The 17081-nt window shown below is 55.5% G+C and overlaps 1 protein-coding gene across 8 annotated transcripts in view; it reads left to right on the top strand.

Moving 5' to 3' along the window:
* Positions 1-8320, top strand: part of MYO18B (myosin XVIIIB) — a 46529-nt gene extending 38209 nt beyond the window's left edge. For 6 of the 8 annotated variants that reach the window (XM_060681774.2, XM_060681773.2, XM_087880312.1 and 3 more), the window contains 5 exons: positions 1969-2102; positions 3557-3598; positions 4457-4630; positions 6282-7534; positions 8127-8320. In XM_060681774.2, coding sequence (XP_060537757.2) covers positions 1969-2102; positions 3557-3598; positions 4457-4630; positions 6282-7533 — 1602 coding nt within the window. In that variant the 3' untranslated portion in view covers position 7534; positions 8127-8320. The remainder of the gene's footprint in view (positions 1-1968; positions 2103-3556; positions 3599-4456; positions 4631-6281; positions 7535-8126) is intronic. The other 2 variants (XM_087880314.1, XM_060681776.2) reach the window with 1 other exon arrangement.
* The last annotated feature ends 8761 nt before the right edge of the window (positions 8321-17081 follow it).

The following is a 17081-nucleotide window of genomic DNA, read 5'->3' as shown; positions in this document are numbered from 1 at the left end:
AACGTCAATGAAATCATCGGTCTCTAAGTGAAACCGACAATGCTGTCATGTCTCTGTTGTGAAAGGAAGAAAGAAAGGATGTTTCTCTCTTGCTCCTTTGGGAGAGGAGGGTGTTTGGCCTCCCCACTTGTATAACTGGTCTTTGGAAGAAGACAGAAAGCAGGCTGTAAGATCTGTCTTTGAACCATTGGAGTTTTAAAAAACAATTAACAACAATATGTGCATTTATTTTAAAAGAATAAAACATACTAAGGAGTTTGAGAGAGGGTGGAATTCTCACTCCATTTGCCTCTTGGAAGTCTGAAATCGGGGTTGCCCTTCAGCCTGGCCTACCTCACAAGATTGTTGGAGGATGCAGCAGGTGGGGGGGGGAGGGAGGGCCTTTCCAAATGGCCAATTTAGTTTCTGCTCTCAGAGCTCCAAAGGAAGATTTTGGGCAGGTTTGAGATTCAAAGGTAGACTTAAAATAGCAAAGGGCAAAAAGAAAGAGAGAGAGAGAGAGAGAGAAATACATCTTTAGAAATGTGCAATTAGGCCAGCCCCCTCGCCCCGTCTCCCTGTCATTGCACACGCGTATCTCGGTGCGGTGGCATTAAAATATCTCTCGTTTGCACATCGAGTTTCCAAACCACCCACAGGAAACAGGAGCTGCCTCTTTCCGATTCCAAGTCCTGAAGGAGCCACAACCAGCAACACAAGAGCACCCCAAGGCCTCCCCCCTTAGTGACCACTTCCATGAGATTTGAGTTTCCTCTCTGGAGAAAGGAAAGGAGGAAACGATTCTCGTGTTTTGGGTCGAGCGTCTTGAGGATCAATAGGCTGTTTGCCTTCCTGATTTCTCCTTTCCAAATGGCCACGTTAGCTCCTGCTCTCTAAGAAACCCCAGAAGAGGCCGTGCTTGTTTGCATCTGTTAGCATCTGTGAGGTTCTCCCTCCCTCCCTCCCTCTCTCCCTCCCAAGAGGGTGGGCTTGAAAGAGCTGCTTTCCTGCTCCTCTGCCTTGGAGAAGTGGGGGCAGAGGCTCTCCCAGTTTCCTTGGTCCCAGCTGAAGGCTGCCCCTCCCCCTCCAAAGGCCAGGCAGTGCTGCGTCTCCCCACCAGCTCTGGCCACCAAGGAACCGCCTCCCATGCTTGGGACGGGTGGAAGAGAGTCAGGCCCAGAGTCCAACTTCTTCCGTTCAGCCTGTCGTCCTGCAAAGAGGGGAGGGTCTTCCTGCCCATCTGCACCTGGCCCATTTTCCCTTCCAGAGCAAGTGGGGCCCGGTGGTTGCATCTGCCTTTTGTTGAAGGATGCTCGGTGCTCTTCCGGCCCTCCCTCCCTCCCTCCCACCCACCGCTGGGCCCTTCTGCAACCGGCAGGCATCCTTTGGAGGGTTTTCTTTTTCCACACTCTGCATTTCCTGTCCTCCTTGTTTTTTCTAGTCCCAGTTCTGTTTCCATTTGACTCATCCAGCCCACAAACCTCGGGCCTTCTCTGATTACTCTCAGGCCTTCCCAGCCAGACCTGCCGCTGTTTGTGGGTGCCTCGCTCTTGGTCACCTCCGTGATGATGAGTTGATTGCTGGCAGCTTCAACCAAGAGAAATTGCAGGCTCTGCCATGCTGGCCACACCCGTGGCTCGGCTCTTTTGCAGGGAGAGGGAGGGGGGGGTTGGCCAAGTCCCATTTCCCAGCTGAGAGCAGGGCATGAGAATTCCTTGTTCTGAAATGCTTCGGCCTGGCGGTGCCAGCGGGGGCTGGAGACACAACCGGATTGGCGCTGTTGCTTTGGGGTAGAGCAGACACAGCAAGGGGCTTGTGCAAACCAGCCGCGGTCAGAAAATGGGCTAAAGCAATAACTTGAGCTAAGGCCATTGGGTGACCCCAGCCAAGAGTCCCCGCATGCATCCCTGAGAGAGCTTCTCTCCAGAGGCAGCCCTCCCACCCCCGTCCTGCCTTGGCCCCCCCTGAATCCCCCTCCCGTTTCCCCAGGAGAAGCAAGTGGACGAGCTCTCAGCGGTCAGGCAGACTTTGCAGGCAGACCTGGAGACCTCGATCCGGCGCATTGCAGACCTGCAGGTGGCTTTGGAAGAGGTGCAGTCGAGCGAGGAGAGTGAGACGGAGAGGTGAGTGCGCCAGAGCCCAGCCCGGCAGTCACCTGGGCAGCTTCTCCCCATTTCCTACCAGGGCTCGGCCTTTGCCCAGCTGTCCACTTTCCAAGGCCCTGTCAGCTGCTCAGCCAGAAAAACTGGAAAGCCGAATCAGGGCCCGGCTGAACCGAGAGAGTGTTTTAGCACCATGGACAGTGCCCGGGAGGAGATTTCCCCTATGCTGCAAGAACCCCAACCGTCAGTGGGGTGCAGTGGCAGTTACCCCCACCACATGCTTTGGGGGATGGTTTGATAACTGGCTCCAGTGTCCAGACCAGCCAGCCCCCCCCTTCCAGCTGAATGTACTCTGGGATTGTGCTTATCGTGCAGCGAGTGACCCTCCTTGGTCCTGGACAGGTGTCTCTGTCCTTCCCGTGCAGCTGGGCCCCTTCCTGCATCCTGGGGGTGTTGGGTTCAGCCGTGGGGATTGCGTTCCTTTGAGGCCTCTGTTTAATGCCAGAGGCCTCCTTGTGCTTGAAGTTTGGCCATTTTCGTGGTGATGGCCGCAGCAGAAGGCTTGGGGAAAGTGAGCCCAACACTGGGCCTCTGTCTCCCCTGGCAGAGCCAGGCTGCCTCTCCTCGACTGCCCCCCCACCTTCCTGTTCTCCAGCTCAGCTTTGTGTAATGAACAGGAAAGGGAATTGATCCCAGGAGCCAAACCCACAAAGGGATCCTTCTCAAAAGCAGACCGCCTAGAATGATGTGTGTGTGTGTGTGTGTGTTTGTGTAAAGACTGGGCCAATTGTGATCTGAGCCTTGCTGAGCTGCCAAGCGTGACTGAAATGGAAGACAGGGAAAAAGGAAAGGGGGGGCAGGCACTGGCCCCCCTCCCACCTGCTTCCATCAGAGCAGCTTAAGCAAAGTCCAGCAACAAGACCGGGGGGGGGCGTGACTTGGAGGCAAGGGTGGGAGGGGAAAAAGGGAGGATTGCAAAAAATATGGCCCCCCTGCAGTATTGGGGGGGGTCACAGCCGTAGAGAACGGTGAATGGCTCCGTCCTCCGCCTTGACGTCACTACGGCTGGCCAAATGGTTTTCCTTGGTGATGGCAGTGATTAAGCCTGTTAATAGAGCATTAGCAACTCGGCAGGACGGCTCGTTTCCCCCCACTTCACCCTCAGGTTTTGAGGAGGAAGGGAGAGAACCACAGGTCAGTTTATCTAATATTAAGAATGCCAACATCCACTTGTTTATAAACTTCCTACGGAAAAAAATCAACCGCATCTGAAGTTTCAAACGAAAGAGATGCTTAGAGGATTTAAAAACAAAACAAAAAGAAAACCAGGAGCCATTTTTGAACCCTCCCCCGTCCTGGGAGGCTGGTCTCAGTTTCCCTGCGGGAATGTTGATGAGTGCATGTATTTCAAGAGAGGCTCCTGAGGGGAGGGGAGCAGTCACTGGGACCCGGGACTGATTTCTCCTTCCTCGCAGCCTCCAGACGGCCCAGGATTCCCTCGGTGCACGGCAGGAGACGTAAGTCGAGCTGAAAGGGGTCCCAGCTGGGGCTGATGGGGGGCTGCAGAATAAAGCCCCTTGATCAGCACCTGTGAAAAACGAGTCTTACTGAGGAGAAAGGAAGGACGGATTAGATTGTCATCGATTTTGGATTTATTCCATTTTGCACTTCAGAATTCACACTTCACTTTCCCAACTGTCTGCCTGGCAGCTTTTCCCTCCTGAAAGGCGGTGGAGTTTCTCCTGGCAGTTCAGGACAGCGATGGCAGAGCTGGCTGGCCAAAAGATGCTTTGGCCTTTTCTAAGCTGCACACTGGGGGTGGGGGGAGTACCCGTCACTGGCTGAGATGCCTCTGTGGACGAGGGGGGGGGTCTGCCCTGAGCGTGCACCATTTCTCGTTCAGGGCCCTGAGGAGCCCACCTTGGCTGTTATTGTGATGCTATTGGGTAGAGGCCTTAATAGCTTTCAGCCGTGTGGACCTCAACTCCCAGAATTCCCCAGCCAGCAGGAGGAGGATGGTCTCAAGTGACAAACAGCGTGCTGCCTGGGGAATTCTGGGAGTTGAAGTCCACACAGCTGAAAATTGCTGAGGCTGAGAAACAGCAGTGCAGATGTCCAGAAGTTTGCAAGTCTTTTGCCCAAAAAGCCTCTCCCTGCCCACATCTGCCCACTCAGCAACTTAAATCATAATCACAATAATTCATTGAGTGTGTGGAGGCAAGGGTCTGGGATTACATCCGTGTCCAACCCTTCCCTGCTCTGCCTGTCGGAGAAGAGCTGTATCTCCTTGGAGGAGGCCAATGCTGTAGCTCTCCTCCTCCCCCTCCTCTTCCTCCTCCTCCTCTTCTCCTTCTTCTCCTCCCCCCCCCCTGCAGGGAGAGTCAGATGAGTCTGGCTTCGAGTTCATCGCTGAGCTTAAATCTGGAGTCTGAAGGAAGCGTCCGGTCGTGGCTGGAGACGGGGTCAGGCTGGACATCCCCATCAGCCCCCAGTCTGGCAGGAAGCAGCTCTCAGCTCTCGCTGGACGTCCGGAGCCTCCCGAGCCTGAGGTGAGAGGGCTTCGAAGGGGGCAGGAGGGCCTTGGGGGCCCCATGGCCAAAGGCAGACTCCTCTGAGGCCAGGTCCCACTCTGGCCCACTGCGTCCCTGCCAAGAAGTGGTCCCGGGCAGGGTCCTTTTGCTCTCTAGCCTCTGCAGCCTCTGAGTACAGGTCCCCTCTGGAAGGGGCGACCCTCTCCTCACCCCACAGCCTGCTTGACTCTCTGGGTGGAGCCTCTTGCAAAGGCTGGGAGTGCTGGGTATTGACTCCCTGCCTCCTCTGGATCTTCTGGTGGAACCAGAGGGCTGACGCCGTGTTGCATCCCAGGCAGGGCTGGAGTTTCTCGCCAGCACAAACCGTCATTGCTGCTGCCTGGCCTTTTCAGCTGGTCCATCCCTCTGTGCAATTACCGCTTCTATCCTTTTGTCTCTGGACATGCTCTGTGCTTCAATTCAAGTACAGATATTATTGCATAAATTATTTCAACTAGCATAAGCATAATAATCATCCTAATTGCTGTGTAATCTTCACTAATTACTGTTGTATGTCATTTGTTTTGGTGCAGATTGCACACTGCAAAAATTCCATTTGGCTTAGGGACGCTTTCAGATTCTCCCATTAGGCGCTCCCTTAAAAAAACCTGGGGAGGAAAAACGAGAAAGGAGAGGCAGGGTGGCCTTTTCTGGCCACGTTCGCCTCTCCGCTCATTAGATTGGAAGAAGGCATGGATGAGAAAGACAGAAGAGGTGTGGAGGGCTGTGGTTGAATGACTGAGTCGCAGGCATGACTTGACCAGTCCAAGGATTCCTCTTTCCGCTGTGGGTCTGGGATCGATTGGGGGAGGCTCTGGGTGGGCTTCTTCTGTGCTGCCGGTTGATTTCTTGCAAACTGAGGCTGCCCCACTGCTGCTGGGCACTCCCCATGTGCTGCTTTGCCCAAGGCCCTCCCCGGCTCTGTAGCCTTCCCGGGAGACACGGGTGGGTGGACAGACAGGCGGATAGATAGAGATAGAGAGGCCGTCTTGAGAGGCCCCTCCGGGTAGATTTCATTTCAGGTCAACCTCGCTGAGGTCTTGACTCTGCAGGTTACAGGCTGTGCAATGTTGCTATGGCAATGTCATCCATTCTCCTTAGCCAGAAGGGTCTATTACTGCCAAGCTAAACGTTGTTAAAATGTGTAAAATTTCTCAAAACAGAGCAGAAAGTAGGAAAAAGAAAGGAACCTTTTGCAGTTTTTCAGCATGGCCTTTCTCACTTCCTTTCTCCTTTTGAGAGGCTGTTGTGATGCTGGCTTTCAGGATGGAAGGGGCTTTTTGCCCAGAGCAAAGGAGAAGGAATAGCCCAACTCCCTGGCAGTTTGGGATCCCCACCCTCCAGGCCCTTGCAAGGGGGGACTCCGATTGCTGTTCTGCCAGTCCGGCTGCTTTTCCCTCTCTGGTTGGCCCTGCAGGGTTCCTTGAGCAAAAGCCAGAGGGAGCAGCTGCGATCGAGGGTTGCATCCCGCCAGATGGGGAAGCAGCTTCTGTCATCTCAATTTCGAGTGTAAATGTAGATTTCCTTTGTGTAACCCGGCCGGGCGTGTTTTTCCAAGTCCAGCAGCTGTGGGGTGAAGCCTTGGCTTAATGTTCAGCTCAGAGTTTCTTGTTCCACTTTTTCCTCGTAGGGCAAACAGAGACCCGGAGAAAAGCTGGCAGCCGATGTCGTGGCTAAGTGCGAAAAGGAAGGACTACGGACAATGTGGAGGAGGCCCGGAAAGCCCTTCAGTTGGCTCTCTGAGGTGGGACTACGGGAGGCCCAAAGAGGAATCCGACAGCCCCCCCAAGTCAGAGGCCGCATCACCCCCTGCACGGAGGCCCGTGGCCTGTCCGGCCGCAGCCGAAGAGAAGTTCCCTTTGTCTCCATCCCCGAGCAGGAAACTCTCTCCTTTGGCCGAGGACAAGCTGTCCCGGTCCTCTTCTGCGCTCTCGGAGTACGTGGAAGAGCTGCGGAGGAAGCGGCTGAAGGACAAAGAGCCTATGGAGGAGGCCTCCTCCTTGCCCATTTACCAAACAACCGGGGCTCCCTTCCTAAGGAGATGCAGGACCCTGAAGGACAACGAAGATTTTCAAATCAGCCTGGATGACCTTGAGGCGAACCCCGGAGTTGACCTGGTTCGCTCCTCCAGTTTGAGAAGCATCTCATCGGATTGTGGGCTGCGGCCGTCCCTCTCCCCAGTTCTGAAAGGGGCCCCCAGGTTTGGCTCCTACGACTCCCTCGTGCAGAGCACAGGTGACCCTTATGCCAAAGTTGCCTCTCCGATCCTGGGTGGAGACGTGGTCGGCCCATCGCGCCCGAGGAGGCCGTGGAGAAGCTGCCTGGAGCCCTCCTTGGAAGAAAGCCTGGATTTCGGGAAGGAACCTCTGATGTTCCAAAGCAAGAGGCTGGGGGAGATCCCAAGTGAAGGAAAGGATCCATTTTCTTGGAAAATACCAACACTAAGTTACGAGCGGAAAATAGATACTGACTTGGATGACTTCTTGCCGGCCATCCGGAAATCTCAGTCCACCAGTAGCCTGTCCAGAGGCCCCAAGGACAGGAAGGACGGGCAGCGGCTTCTCAGTGTCCATTTTGAAGACCAAGCCGCCTTGCCTCAGCGCACTTTCTTGTCTGAGATGAAGACCGTTTTGTCCCCACAGTCGAAAGCGAAGGAGGACCCCGGCAACCTCTCCGACTCCTCCGACTCCTCTTCTGGCTCGGTGGGGTCTTTCAAAAGCGCCGACAGCATCAAGTGCCGTCCCCAAGTCCAGAGGCAGGAAGGGGAAGGCTGTGTGGGCAAAGGGAGCTCGGAAGGGGCAAAGGTTCACCCACGGTCCGAGGCGGAAGGCAGAGAAGACGATGTGACCAGCATCATGATGAAATACCTTGGGAAAGAGTAAGGTAATCGGTCAGTCCTGCTTGGGGAACAATTAGAACAGTCAGAATCAGTGGAAGGACTTCCCTCCAGAAGTTGTGGATGGTCCAACACTGGAAGTTGAGATTGGACAACCATTGGTCTGAAATGGAGTAGGGTTTCCTGCCTGAGCAGGGGGTTGGACTAGAAGACCTCCAAGGTCCCTTCCAACTCTGTCCTTCTACATTCTATTCCTCCTCCTCCTCCTCCTCCTGGCTAACTTTATTTTGGCCTCCTCTTAATCAAGCTGGAGCCTTTTGCATGTTGCTCTGCTCCGCTGGCAAGTGAGCTCATTAAGAGCCAATTAAGAAACTGGACGGGAGCAGCTCAGCCTTAGCGAATGTCCTCTTCACTTCTCTGCCAATTGTGGGACGTTTCCAGGGTGGCTTTCATCCGAGCAGGTCCTCTAATCCGGGGCTTGTTCTTTCTCGCAAAGGAGGTTTGGGAACTCTCCCAGGTATTCTTCCAAGGCAGGGGGAGGGTTTGGGGGGGTGGGTGGGGGTGGGAGGCAGGGCACCAGCCAAGAGGGGAGCAGCAGACCCAGATTTCTTTCAGCTGCCATCTCTCCTCCCTCTTCAGGATTTCCGCAGCGGCATTGAAAATGGATCTGGAGGCAGGGTTTCTTCTGTGGATGATGAGCTGCCGGAACCATAATGCACAACCACGTGAGGGTGCCTAGGTGTGAAAGAGACGGATGTGCAGCCCTTCCCTGTCAGGAGCCCTTCGGGAAACTCTCTTGGACTGACGCCAAATAAAACCTTTTGGTTCTTGGAGATGAGCCTCGGTTGGCTTCTTTTGAGGGTTGGCTTAGGTGGCCTTAGGAATATCTGGGGGGGGGGCCCTCCGGGAGGACAAGAGGGGGTGTCTGGGGTGGAGATGGTGGATGTGGGAGGGAGGGAAGGGTGGGAGAGAGGAGCCTCTTGGCACAAAGAACAAAGAGGAAGCCTTCCCTTTTTTCTCCACGCACACAACACAGCCCGGGGCTCCTTCCTCTCAACCTGTGGCTGAATCCTTGCTCTCTTCCCCCTCACTGCGGAGAAGAAGGTCCACTCTGGTTCCGCAGAAACTGGGAAAAAATACCCTTCCAGGCCTGCGAAGGGCATCGCCGTGGGGAAAAAGCTGCTTGAAGGGGGCATCAGTTAATCTGGGGGCAATGAAGGCCTTCTGTGGGAACGGGCGAAGGAGCACCGGGAAGGGGGGGATGTCTTAGGGTTGGCCCCAAATCAGTGAAACTGGGATGTCCTGAGCGGCTCTTTCATAAACTGAGTTTATCTTGGTGACGGCAGAGCCAGCAGCCCGGCCTGGGCTAAGCAGAGCCCTCGGGTCCCCCGTGAGCCTCTCCCCTCCTCAAAGGGGAAGAGAACAGCCAAATCCCCCCTGACTCGAAAAGACAGGAGGAAACCACACGAGCTGGACCTCCATCAAAGCCTTGGTTTCTGGGTGCTGCCCAGACTGACCCTCCCTCGGGGCTTCCAGATCCTCTGAAGGAACCGATCAAACCGTGTTGGGGTTGGGAGCTGCTGCTGCCGCCAGGGATTCCTGAATCCCTGGCTATTCTGGGGAATCCAGGTTGACGGTGCTGCCAGGCCTGGGGTCCAGCCGGCTGCCCTTAAGGGGTCCCTTTGGTTGTTGCAATCAGGGGGATCTCTGCTTTGTAGCTATTTCAGGGCTGGGCTGTAGCTGGGGAGTTTTCCTCCGAGGAAGCAACAGGCTGTTTGTTTAACTAGTATTAGCCCTGAAAATAATGTTTCCCTTTATAGCTTTCTTGTAGGAGTTTAAAAGAATCCTGGAACATAAAAATAATAAAGTAACTGAGTGATGGCAACAAAAGGAAGCAAAGGACAAGGAATAAACCCCAGCACAGCCTGGAGGAGGAGCAGACAAAGAAACCTTTTGAATGAGTTTGGAACAAATTGCAGGTATTGTGTGGAAGCACATCAGTCGAAACTGACAGAGGAGGCGTTTATGTAACACTGGAGCCTCGCCTGACTCCCCACCGGGGTCTCTCTTCTCGTCAGCTGAGACCAAAAAATGTCCCCCTTCAAGTCATTCCCTTGAACGCCTCTTCTCAGCCTCCCCCCTGCTTCTCCCCCCCACCTTCGCCCAGGGCAGCTCAAGGCGCTATCTGGACAAGGTCCCTCCGCCACTTCTCTCTACAAAAGCTCGGCAAGGCAGGCTGGGCCGAGAGAAGCTGACCCAGGGGAGCCCTCCCCATCCTGCTGGCACCCATCTGCTGCTCGACAGAGGGGGGGGGCAGCGCTAGAGATCTCTCATTCGGAAGAGCAAATTAGCCCAAATGTGAGCAGACGGCTGAAGTACGAAGGTGCCCGGGGCTGCCCACGGCCATTTCTGAGCAGAACGGCAGAGCTTGGTGGCAGCCACGCGGGCACAAAACACACCGCCTCTGGCTGTGCCCCTTTCTTCAGTTTGGCCGTAGCCGGAGCTGCCTGGGCGGAGGGGATTGGTGCAGCCTAATTTAATCATCTCGCCTCTCTCTTTAAATCCTCATTTAAAAGGGTTTTTAAAAAAAGTATTATTCAACTATGTTAATGTATTCAAATTCGCCTGTCTCTAGGAGTAAAATTCCTTTTGTAAACTCAGCCTTGCCACATGTGGCCCAGAGCCAGAGCACCAACGTGGTCCCGAGGGGGAGGGTCTTCAGCTGGGGAGGGCCGCAAGGAGACTGGGGGCAGGCCGAGCTCTTTTCAGGGGCGTCCCAGGGCCACAGCTTGATCCCCAGGCCAGGCTTCAGAGGATGCAGGGGGCCTCTCCCCTCTTGTCTTCCTGCCCCCCCTTGGCAGCCCTCCCACCGTTGGGGCCCCAAGAGTTCAGACCGCAGGCGGTTCTGGGTGCGACCATTTCCACTGCCACAACCCCTCCCCCACGGGCAGCTCTGGCTTTGGGCCAGAATGGACACCCCCCCCCCGCTTTCAAGCTCATGGAGAGGTGGCTGCAGATTCCCCCCCCTCCCGCTTCTTGGGGCAGCTGCATCCCCATCCTGGTGGGGCTGGACCCGCACTTAGCAGTGGCCAGTCACTTGCCCTAGAAGGACTGCTGAGGCATCCAAGCCCTCCTGGCCACTGGTGGAGGGGAAATGGCTCCTGGGGGCCTCCAGCCCTTCTGATAAACTGGCTCCTGAGCCGCCGCCCCCCCCCCGGAGCATCCCCTGTGCCGAGCATCCCCCTCCTCCCATTTCATGTCCCTGTTTACATCCTCTTTATGGCTTTATTAAACTGCTAGCTGTGCTTCAATTAAAGGAGTTGCTTTTTCTGCAACTGTAAGCACTTTTCATCAGAATAAATGCCATTTGTTAGGCAAAAGTGGGGGGGAGGGATTGCAGCTGCTCCGGGAGGGGGGGAGAGACTGCTGAATGCCCCCCCTCCTCTCCAGCTCTCCTCTCCTGCTGGGGCTGATGCGGAGATTCCCCTCCCTCTGGAAAACCCTCGGCCACGCCTTCCACGGGACCCACAGCTTGGACCACAACTGTCCCCAGGCAGCAGGTAGAAGGAGAGGCGAGGTCAGCTCCACGCAGGCCGGGAGAATTTGGGCTTCTCAACCCGGGTCCCTCTTCCTTGCTTCCCGGAGTCTCCCCCCCCATTTGCAAGAGGAGCTGGGGGGGGGAATGTAAAAATAGAGATGCTGGGGGGGGGGAGCAGATGCAGTTCTTGTCTGCCCAGCAGGACGTGGATGCCGGCCCCCTCCCCCTCCCCCTCCCCCCCTCCCCGTCTCCCAGGATCTGGGCTGTTGCTCAGGGAAAGGCAGTTGGGGGGGGGGGAGGTGAGGAGGCCCCCAGGTTCCCAACAGGCTCTCTGATGTTTCAGCACAAGGCTGCCTTGGCCAGACCCAGCGAGAGTCCGTCTCTCCTCCATCTTCTGAGCTTCTCTGACTCTGAAATGGCCCTGCCATTTCCTCCTGCATTTGGATTGGGGGGTTTTTCCTGATGGGGGGGATGGAGATACTGGTCAGTAGCCCCCCTTGGCTTGAGAAGCCTGTGGAAGGAAGGGGGACTCAGCCCCCAACCCTGCCTGCCTGAGAGTGGGTGCTGGTTTAGGGTGGCCAGGGTGGGGGCTCCCTCCTTCAAGACGGTGGGGGGGAGGAGGAGAAGGAAGCAGATCACGAAGCGGCATCTGCATTCAGAACCACAGATGGTCCTGGCGGCTGGTGGTGAAGACGTGTTCGAACAGTTTGTTCTGAAGCTTAATGGGCTTCGGAGCACAAATTTGGAGGTTTCTCTGTGCCTCTGCAGGGGCGCTAAAAATAGAGCCCCCCCCTCTCCATGAGCAACTCCCTGATGGTGCTTGCTGGGGGAGAGGAGCCGGTGGGCAGCGGGAGGGTCGTGGCCTGGCCTCTCTGGGTCCTACGGCTTCGGCTTGGTCTGCAGCAGCTATTGCCAGCAGAGGCCCTGCGTGGGAGCCTGGTGCTCGGCCGGCCAGTGTGGCTGTCTGCCAAGGGGGAGGGAGAAGGGTGGGCAGGCGGAGGATTCTCCGTGGTCTTTTTATCTGGGCATTAAATTGGGGCCTGGGACCCTCTGGGAGGCAGCCTCCTTCCGGCCCCCCTTGGCTTTCCACCAGCCGGCTTCCTTCCTTTGAGAGCCTCTGAGGCCTTCTTCCTCTGCGGCCACCTGGTGCGTGGCCTGGCCCGGATGCCAAGAGGGTCTCCGCTGGGGGGTTCCTCCTCTTTGCCCCCTCCCCAGCCTCACCATTGCGGTCCAAAGCAGGCAAGCACATTTCTTGCTTGTGCGTCTTCTCGGTCCTTTCTCCAGAGCAGTTGTATGTGTGTATGCAAGGACACATCGCGCTCTCTCTCTCTCTCTCCAGTCTGCAGTCTAAATATTTTGTGCAATGTAGCCACTCTGGGCCGCAAGCTCTGGGTCAGGCTCTGGATCCACCCCACAGGCTACCCCATGCCCCAGCCTGGCCCAGGCGTAATCGGTGGGGCAGATCCACCCCAGGGTGGCCCACCCCACTCTTGGCCCTCCTTCCCACCCTGCTGAATCAGAGAAGCCGGCCTCCATGCCATGGCCAGATCCTGGCTGCCCAAACGCCTCGGGGTCCCCTCCTCTCCTTCCTTGGCGGAGCTTGAGACCATCCTCAGGGAAAGAAGGCTCCGAGATGCCCGTGGAGTGATTGGGAGATGCGTCTTATGTCTTCTGCTTTTGTTCTAAATTAAAAGCCATCCTGATGAATAAAACATCCTCTCTTGAAGCTCATCTTGCCAAAGGTCGGGCCCACAGCGAACCCCGGCCAAGAGGCGGCTTGACTTGTGCCAGTGGGGGGCAGAGCTGCCCCGTCCCTGGTGGGAGAGGAGGAAGTGGCTTCTGGCCTACTTGGGGGAGGGAGGAGGGGGCGGCCCCGCACAGGGGTCTCCTCGCTGGAGCTGCTCAAAGCAGGTGCTGGAGGCCTGGCTCTGCTGTGGGGCTTTGAAGCCTTGTGAGTGAAGCAGCCTCCTAAGAGAAGAAAGGCCATCAGTGTGGCCGGATGTTCATGCCCTGCCCTGCCCGGGCTTGTGGGAAAGGAAGTTGGGGTGAGGCTCTCTGGGCCATCTCCAGCCCTAATGAAGACCCTCCCAACGGTTTGAAAATGGGCTCCTTAAATCACATCCCTGCGGAAGGTGCCTTTGGGTGCTGTTGGGAGGCTTCTTGGCCGAGGCCATGCCCCCCGTCTGTCCTGCCCCATTTTGCCCACCACGGGGCCAGGTGTGGTGCAGGATGGCTATTTGCTGGCGGGGGCTGAAGCCGTCAAGGAGACAAATGGAGCAACCCGAGAGATGCAGCAGCAGCTTCTCAGGCGGTGCTCAAACAGGCTGAACGGACGGAATACAAATTTGCGGCTGTGAGCAGCTCTCTCGCCCACTGGAGCTGCTGGGGGGGGGGTGTTTCTGGAGCAGCAAATGCAAAGCACCTAAAGACACACCGTATGCAGCCCTCCCCCACCCAAGCATTCAGCCAGCCATGTGGGAAGGCCAAAGCCCCCAATCATGCGCTAGACATTGGGGAATGATCTAACAGTCCAGTTCCTGAAAGGGGCTGATCCTGCCTGCTTGTGCAGGTGAGAGCCCATGGACTCCTCTGCTACTTCAGGATGCCCAGTTCCCTCTCCTCTGGCTGGCTGGCTTCTGAGCAACTCTGCCGCTACTCCATGCCTCTTCTTCTTCCTTAAGTAATTGAAGCAAGCAAGCAAGCGGAATCCAGGTGTTCAGGGGCATCCTTGCCCCCTGCTCTAATTGGCTGGAGGTCCATCCATCCCCCACCCCACCCTGGTCGGGGCTGGAGCAGGGCTTCCATCCTGGAGTGAAAGGGGTCGGTCTCTCTCCATTTTCCACTGCAGGAGTCATTGGCTCCGATGGGGAGATGGGTGGAGCCAGAGATGTATGTGGCTGTTTCCGAGGGTCCACTTCAGAGAGCCTTTCAGAGCCCCCCACCCCAGATTCTGCAGTGGTCCTTCCCCCGCCTGCTCCTTTTTCCTTGGACTCAGAAGGGTCTTTCTGAACAAATACTCCCATCTATATTTTTAGAAGAGGACCACAAAGTGGTTAAGACAATTACAAGCGAGATTCTGCCGCAGTTCACTTGCCATAACAATTAAGCTGATAATGCCAGTGATTACATTCTTTGCTTCTGGTATGCTCAGAACTCTCCCTTTCTTCATGAATTCCGAATTGCAGGAAGACTGCAGTGCCCTGTGGCTTCTCTGCTACAGGGCTGTCTCCTGTTCCTGCTGCATTCCAGAAAATTTAGGCTAAAAGGGAGATGACAGAGCCGGCCGGCCTTCCATTAGGCTGAATGAAAGAACTCCCCAGGCAGCTGAGTCTTGTTAGCCCCAAAGGGCAGCTGATTGCAGGCCACTGAAGATACTCCTGTTCTCTGTTTACAGCTCAATGGTTTTCTACACTCAATGCAAAATAAGCTCTCCAACTTCAGGCCAAACTGGTGGATGGAACTCAGGATCTGGTGGGATCAACTGTTGGTCACCTGGACAGGCCCCCTAATTCTACAAGGCAGGTAACATTGGAGCAGCCTGTTTGTAGGTTTCCTTTCCCTTTCCACTGGGAAAAAAAACCTACAGGAAATCACGTTGCTCCATCTGGTTGGATGGGCTGAGGCTTATCCCAGGGAAATGTCTGTCTGTGTGTTGTGTGTGCAAAACAGAGCACAAGCCTTTGCAGAAGGATGAGAGTGAGGAATAAACTCCAAATGTTATAAATCTCACCTGCCTGGAAATGTCAGGTTTGATTGGAAACATCAGCAAATGACTTGAAATCCAGCCAGTGGCGCGGAGATGAGCTGCTGCTTCCTTCGTGCTCCTGAGGTTGGTCTCTGCGATTGAAACGGGTGTGGTAGCAGGGTGAAAAAACAGATGTGTGAATTGTGTTGACTTGACATGGTTGCCTTAAGATGGTACAACATGGACTGTAGTTAGCTATTGGAAAAATATCCCTGCTAATCCAAAGTGAGGATGGCAACTTCCCCCCCTCATCCATCTGTTCCTCAGAAGGGAAATGGAGGGGGCAGTCTCTGCTGCCAGGTACAGGAGACCTCAAGGTCGCTTCTGCTGCCTTCAGCCCTCCGAGGCTTCCTGGAAGCAGAGAGATTCCGCCCCCCCCAGGCTTTGAGCAGAACGTTATTCCTGCCCAGCCTTGGGTAGGGGGCAGTGGAAAGGGGGAAGCCATCTGGGAGGAGCCCTCTTGTGAGCAGACGGCAGAGCTTGGCTGGCCCCTCTCTCTGCAACAGGTGCCAGTCCTCCCGATGGCCGATCTGCACGGTGGCAGTGATGGGGTTGCCATGGGAACCACAGCCGTCCTTGGAGTGGTCCTCTTGTAGTTGCAGCCCCAGTGCCAGGCAGAGCTGCCCCACTGCAGAGAGAGGCCAGTTACTTGGTGTTCCCCTGCTTCCCTCCCCCCCGAGTCTCTGCCCAATGGGGGTTTTTTTGGGGGGGAAAGACCCCATCCAGGTGGGGGCAGGCTGAGTCCCTGGAAGATTCTTGCAATGAGGGGCCGGTCCCAGAGCCAGCATCCCTCCTTGCGCGGCTGCTTTTCAAAAATCCATGACTTCATTAATTAGTATCAGGCTTGTTCCTTTCCCTCCGGCCTTCCTCCTCTCCCTCTTCCCCAGTTGCTGGCCTTGCTGAAGCTCTGGTGCTGCCTGTCCCCATATTTATAAGCCTGGGATTGGCACCCAGGCGGCCCTTTTTGTTAAACAGATTTACAATCCACGAGGCCGGCGGTGGATGTCAGCCAGCACCTTGTGGCCTGCAGGCAGTTCATGTTAGGAAACGGAGGATTAGAAGGCAGGATGGCAAACAAGCCCCAGCCCGTCTCAGGTTTGAAAGGTAATTACAAAACAGTTTTAGCATCTCCTCCGCCACTTCTCAGCACCGGTCCTGGCTCTGCATATACAGGGCAAGAGACAGCATTAAAAAGGAGGCTGCTTCCAATCGCAGCTCCTTGTTCCTAGCTGGAAATAAGAAAGGCTTTAGAGGACATAGTTGCTTTCTCCCCACCCACCCCCAGGTAGGGCCTTTGTCTGGACCCTCGGCCGTTTGGCACTGTAAGTTTTCAATAGCACTGCAAGCAAGCTAGTTTCCTAATTTGGGTCATGAAACGTCTGCAAGAAAACAGCCAAGCTCAGAGAGCATCACAAACCCCTTGTTTCAACACTGAACTACAGATATTCTTTATTGGTGCTGCTGAAGCCCTCCAGAGGAGCTGGACTCCCACCACTCCCATCCCCTTCCCAGTGCTGGGAACGGACCCTGCAGCCCTTCAGACTGCCTGGGAGCCACCCTTGCATTGGGGTGCGTTGTCAGAACAGAGAGGCTCCCACAGCACCCGAGGGACTCGCGAGGGCTGGGTGGAAGCACAGAAGGATCATTTCCCTCCCCCTCCTTGCAATATTCCCCAGCCTCTCCCATCCCCCCCCCTTGGAGGCAAGAGAGGGGTTAATGGGCCACATTAAACAGCCAACCAGGCAGGAATTTATTTATTTATTTAGCGTATGGTTGGTCACACACAGTATTTCCAGGCAGGAAAAGGCCTCCCTTTGGGGAAGATGGAAAGACCTTTTCCCTGGGAGGATCGTCCTGTGCCGTTTTCAGTACATTAACTGAAGCCATTTTGGTTTTCCAACGTCTTTGGCATCGGTTCTTGTCTCAGTCACTTGCCTGGGTTGTTCTCTACACTGCCATTTCTTCCCTCCTGCCTGGTTTTGCCCCAATGGCAATTCTGCCAGGAGGGTGGAAGAAAGCTACCCCTCGGACAGAGACAGCCTCTTCCTAAGACCCATTAGGGGTGGCATTTGCCCCCAGTTACAATTCTTGGACCAGCTGGCCTTCAAGTAACCCACCCCTGGCTGTCCCAAAGGTGCTTTTTTAAGAGGCAACTGGACTTTCTGGTTTTTCTTAGAAGACGTTTCGCTCCTCATCCAAGAAGCTTCTTCGGCTCTGGCTCTTTGCCAGTTTTCTTCCTTCTGATCCTTTGGTCCTTTCCCTCGATGGCTTCAGAGTCAATGAACCCCTGGAAAGAACTGCCCGGCATGGC

This window comes from Pantherophis guttatus, chromosome 17, assembly GCF_059756535.1.
Source record: "Pantherophis guttatus breed Tessera chromosome 17, ASM5975653v1, whole genome shotgun sequence".
In the NCBI taxonomy this organism is placed as follows: domain Eukaryota; kingdom Metazoa; phylum Chordata; class Lepidosauria; order Squamata; family Colubridae; genus Pantherophis; species Pantherophis guttatus.
Note: the sequence above shows the minus strand (reverse complement) of the source record. Positions and strands in the feature narration are given on the sequence as shown.